Below are 5,107 nucleotides of genomic sequence, written 5' to 3'. Positions count from 1 at the left end.
TTCAATGAGGGATGGATTTGTCACTCACACACCTTCACAAACTCACACCAATTACCTAGTGTAATATTCCTATTACTCAGATGCAAATCTATCTTTGCAATACCTAGACACACAGTTGTATGTTTGTGTTAATCCTCAATCATTCTATTAGCGCTCTGGAAATTAGATCTCTGGAAGCATTACAGTAACTCCCATTCCAAACAATTAGAAAGCTAGCTCTCACACAATAAATTCAATGTGCTTGACAAGCTGTTCAAATGGAACTTCAAGCTTGTCAGAAGCTCAATTTGCCTGACTGTAATGAGTCACGTTAATGTACAAGAAAAACACTTTTGACAGCTTCAATTAAAATTCTGAATGCTTCTTTAAGAATTAAATTTAATTAGACGTTATTTTGCATATAATTTCCATCTTAAGTAACTAATAGTATAGTAACATCAATGTAATTAATAGGGTGACATATAAAGGCTAAGATTCTTAACCATTAGGTTATAACCACCCCATTTAATGCAGTAAATCCTATAATTTTGCCATTTTTATTAGAACAAAACACAGAAAAATCAGAGACATTTGACAAACATTAAAAGGTACTGATCAGGTACTTTCAACAGTAAATTAAACTCTCCTTATATTTCAAACTGTGATCCTTTCCAGTCCCATCATTTTATATATATTTTTAAATGGTTACCTTTAATGCAACTAATGGTCATCCAGTGTAGTTTATTACAACTAGTATTAAAACACCACAATCCTCCAGTATTATAGTTTGTGTAGTAGCCTTCATGGTTATATTAAGTAGTCAGTCTCGTCCTCTACATGGCCTGCTTTGATAGAATCGGTCACCCAAGATTCTCTAACAATTTTGAACTTCTTAGCATAAAGTCGCCTCAACGTCTTCAAGTCCAGAATTCTTCTTTCACTTTCTACTATGACATGCGAGATTCCTTCCTTCAGTTTCTCCACAACTGTACCACCATGGAATCGGAATTCTAAGGCACGTGTGTCCAAACTTGTACCCCGTATGATGGTTTTTGGATCTCCAAAGTCAGCACACCGGTCAAAGTATGCAGTGTAAGGCCGAAAAATGCTAGTGGGCAAGTCATCCCAGGCATTCTCTGCTTCTATCTGTGCCACAGACGAACATTCAGCTTCTGTGGGGCCAATCCTTTCAAAGACTTCCCTCAGCTGTTGTTCATCAGTGTCAACATAATAACTGTCTCCATACCGATCATACTCTTTAGCGAAGTGGTCCCTGGTGGAAGGTGACATGTGGATCATGTGACGTGGTTGCCATGGTATAACCTGCTTATTTTGCAGACACTCCAGCAGCCAAGTAGGCCACACCACATCATGTTGGTCTGAGGAGATGAGGTTCTTTACTCTCATGTTCTGCAGAGCTGCAATCACACAGTATGTGTCTTTCCCAGGGTTCTGCACAACGATGCCTCCACAGCGGGCCACAACTTTCTCAAGCTCTGCCTTGGAATGTTCATCATTTCCATTTATCACACAAAACTCCACATCTTCAAACATATCCGTCTCTTTGGTGACCGCTGATAAATCCTGAGATTTAAAGTGGTCAATGACTCCGATTGTCTTCTTGGGCTTAGCTACGAGCTTGTGCTTCTTCTTTTCAGGCTGGTCCTCTTGGATATGCAGATGTCTGGATGCCAGCTTTCCAGAAGCTCTGGAGCGGAACTGGCTCAGTTCAGCCAAGGTCATGCACTGATACCACTCTTTGTCTTCTCTGATTCTTTCTATTCTGGGGAAACGTAATGTGCAGTTGGTCTTATACATTTCACTAGAGACGATCTCTGCCGCTTTGACTTGTATGATCACTGAGTTGCGTGGTTCTATGTAAACCTCTGGTTTTTCTGTTCCACACAAGATAGCAGCTGGAGGATTATTTCTGTTGTAAACTTTCCAATGTTTGGCCAACTTCAGACCAAGATCGTACAGTTCTTTCATAGTGTAGCCTGATCCAATGCGGCAGAGGGTGTGGAACACCGTGGGCTTCTCCCCTGGACTCGGCACCTCTGCTACCGCACACAGAAAATGAGAGAGCATCCCGCTTCTCCTGCCTTTACCCCAGTAGCCTCCCACTATCAGCAGATCAAGCTCATCCATCAGACCATCCACATATTCAGGCTTAATTTTCACCCATCCTTCGCCACGTTTATCTGGTTTGTAGATGGACATGGGATCCTTAACCATAATCCCCTCATCCAGATTGTCAATGGCCTCATTGAGAGAATTCACCACTTCTTGCATGGTTTTGCCTTCAGCTTTTGTGACCAACTGGATACGACCTTTGACTGGCGTAAAGATAGTCTCAAGAATTTCGTAGCGCTTCTTTAGAGGTTCATTTGCAAACTTCTGATTGTTTACTAACAAGACATCAAATACACAAAAGCAAGTTTGCAAATCAGAGTCATCCATCAGCCTTTTAATATCAAACTTACTGCCCTTCTGCATGAAGGTCTCCGTTGTAGGGTTATAAGCCATCATCTCTCCATCCAATATGCAGTTAACCACATGAGGTTTGAAGACGTTGTGAATGTATGGTGTGAGGGAGCCCTCTAGTGGAGAGGCCCCAAACTGTTGCGTGTACTCATAAGAGTTCCTGGTATAGTATTTGTAAACATCTCCAGCTTTGTGCAGCTGAATGCGTTCACCATCGAGCTTTGTCTCAATATAGAATGTCCGGTTGCCCATTTGCTTCTCTATCTGTCTGATGTTGGCAACAGCAGCCAGCATTGGTTTAAAAGCAGAAAACAGATCGATGGAGATCTCACTGAGGGACACAGTTGGATCATGAAGTTTTCTGCAGACTTTATTCAGATCTGTGGTGACATTGTAAAGTTCTGGTGCATCTGGATGGAAAACCTGAAGAACTGTCTCCTTGCTAATGCCAAGTTTCATGTCCTTGAGGATCATTCTAATGAGCCACTTCTGTTCCAAAGCTGAACTCTGGGTTATCAGATGCAAAAGGCTTTTCTTCACTTGATCCTTCTGTTTGCTAGCATTGTTGATAGCTACGGAATCCAAGAAGTCATTGACTTCTTTGATGCTTAAATTCCCCTGACTTGTACACCTTTTTTTCAGGACGAAGTAGGCCATAAGGGCAAAGTCACCTGATTCTCCCTGACTTGTGGTTGGAGCTCTATAATTTAGGAGTTTGTTTGCGTCGGGTCCATTTTTAGGTAGGCCTAAAACTTCAATATATAGTTTGGCAAGCATGTTTTCTTTTATACCGTAAGCCATTCGCTCTCGCTCAAATTGAGGCACAATAAGACGCATGGCTGCATAAAATGAATCTGCGGTATTGGAATTGTCCTTGTGAAGCGCTGCATGGAAGTTCCTCCAAGAATCAATAAAATCCTTTAGAATTTTGCCTTTGTCTGGTCGGAGTTTGGTCTTTTGGATGTTCTCCAGAACTGTGCAGAGGTCGATGAACGGAACTTGTGCAGCAACAGCCGTCTGTGGTGTGGCATCACTTTTTGAGGCACCTTCCATCATTGCAGAGGACACCTGAAGGAAAAATCATAGCAGAGTTTATCTAAAGAGTTTCACGTGCTTTTTACTAGCGTTAATAAATAATTCCTTATATATGAAAATGTAATGTTTGCCATATATATGTTACCTACATGGAAATATATAATTTTCACATATGTACATTTCTATTTTTTAGATTTTCTCACTTAACATCAACATATACTGATAGATTTTAGGATGGATATACATGTACATGACAAATATGTGCAAAAATGTATTACACACACATAAGCACATATATTATATGAGCTAGAAATATATGTTAATATGAAACTGTCCCAATGTCTAATCAGTAATATATTGTTTCACTCTAACCCAAAAACATTAAGCAGACCATTACACTCTTTCACATACCAAGCTTTTTTCTTCATCATTTTCATTCATCAATCATTTTCTTTCTTAAATGGAATACTAATTTCTAATAGAATTCACATATGTTTGCTTTACAGAAATTAAACATGTACATGGGCTTGAAGCATATAAAGAGCCTTTCACTGTATATGACTGATTAATTTTCCTTGAGGATCAGTAATATATTGTGTCACTCTAACATAAAAACATAAGCAGACCATTACACTCATACTGAGCTTTTTTTTTTTTACACAAAGTAACTTATAACTAATCATTTACTTTCTTAAGCGGAACACTAACGGAATACTTTCAAAACTAAAATAGCAGCATATTTTAAAGCAACGACAATGTATTTTAATAAATAATTAAAATAAATTCTATACGTAAAAGTGGTGTAATAGTAATAGCATGGGCAAATTTTAAGATTGGGTAAACATTCAAACGCGTCATTTTGGCAAATAAAAATATTTACATAGTAGACAGCATAACATTTACCTTTGAACAAAGACTTCTGAAACGTGAATCAGTTCAAGTCAACTTCCGTGTTATTTACAGGGTGTTTATCAATATATTTTATAAACAATTTCCGGATTTATCTGCATATAATGTGATTTATTTAGCTTATGGTTCACGCTATGTTATTTTATGTATGCAACGAATTCTAACGTCTACAGCGACTGTCAGGAAGTCTTTTTATGTAACAAAAGGCAGTTACTTCTTCTACTAGTTTAATAGACACTCTCTCACAAAGAACGTTACCGCCACCTACAGTACATTAACTAAACTGAACACAGATCTTAAAGGGGTCCTATTATGCTTTTTCATTTTTTCAACTTTAGTTTGTCTGTAAGGTTGCTGTTTGAGCACAAAAAAAGATCTGCAAAGTAGGGATGGACGTATCGATCCGAAGTATAGATATAACGATACTGACGCGAGTATCGAAAGTTTCGATACTCAAACAAAAAAATATCGATATTAAGGTGTGTTTTATTTACCAGTGATTTTGTTTATTTAACAAAAAATAATGCATTGAAATGGACGAATAACCTATGTTATAACCAATCCATCACAGAGAGTGTTCACTCACTTCTGACAGTGCATTCAAACAGGACTGCGATTCCCAAAAGTATCATAAGAAAGCATTAAAGCTTTTGTGAAAGGCAGTCCTGAACAATGCTTATCAGAGGACAGAAAAAAACAT

At 38.4% G+C, this 5,107-nt stretch overlaps 1 protein-coding gene across 1 annotated transcript; it reads right to left on the bottom strand.

Annotated features, from left to right (window-relative positions):
• Nucleotides 1-522: 522 nt before the first annotated feature.
• Nucleotides 523-4,616, bottom strand: lig4 (ligase IV, DNA, ATP-dependent). The gene is made up of 2 exons (XM_042716346.1): nucleotides 4,402-4,616; nucleotides 523-3,531 (listed from the first exon to the last, which is right to left on the bottom strand). The coding sequence occupies exon 2, from the start codon at nucleotides 3,517-3,519 to the stop codon at nucleotides 787-789; it is 2,733 nt and encodes a 910-aa protein (XP_042572280.1). The 5' UTR covers nucleotides 3,520-3,531; nucleotides 4,402-4,616; the 3' UTR covers nucleotides 523-786.
• Between the last annotated feature and the right edge of the window lie 491 nt (nucleotides 4,617-5,107).

Source organism: Cyprinus carpio, chromosome B1 (genome assembly GCF_018340385.1).
Source record: "Cyprinus carpio isolate SPL01 chromosome B1, ASM1834038v1, whole genome shotgun sequence".
Classification (NCBI taxonomy): Eukaryota; Metazoa; Chordata; class Actinopteri; order Cypriniformes; family Cyprinidae; genus Cyprinus; species Cyprinus carpio.
This window is presented reverse-complemented; position numbering and strand designations above follow the sequence as displayed.

Excerpts from the sequence above, each read along its gene's own strand:
- lig4 (XM_042716346.1), bottom strand. The coding sequence starts at position 3,519 with ATGATGGAAGGTGCCTCAAAAAGTGATGCCACACCACAGACGGCTGTT.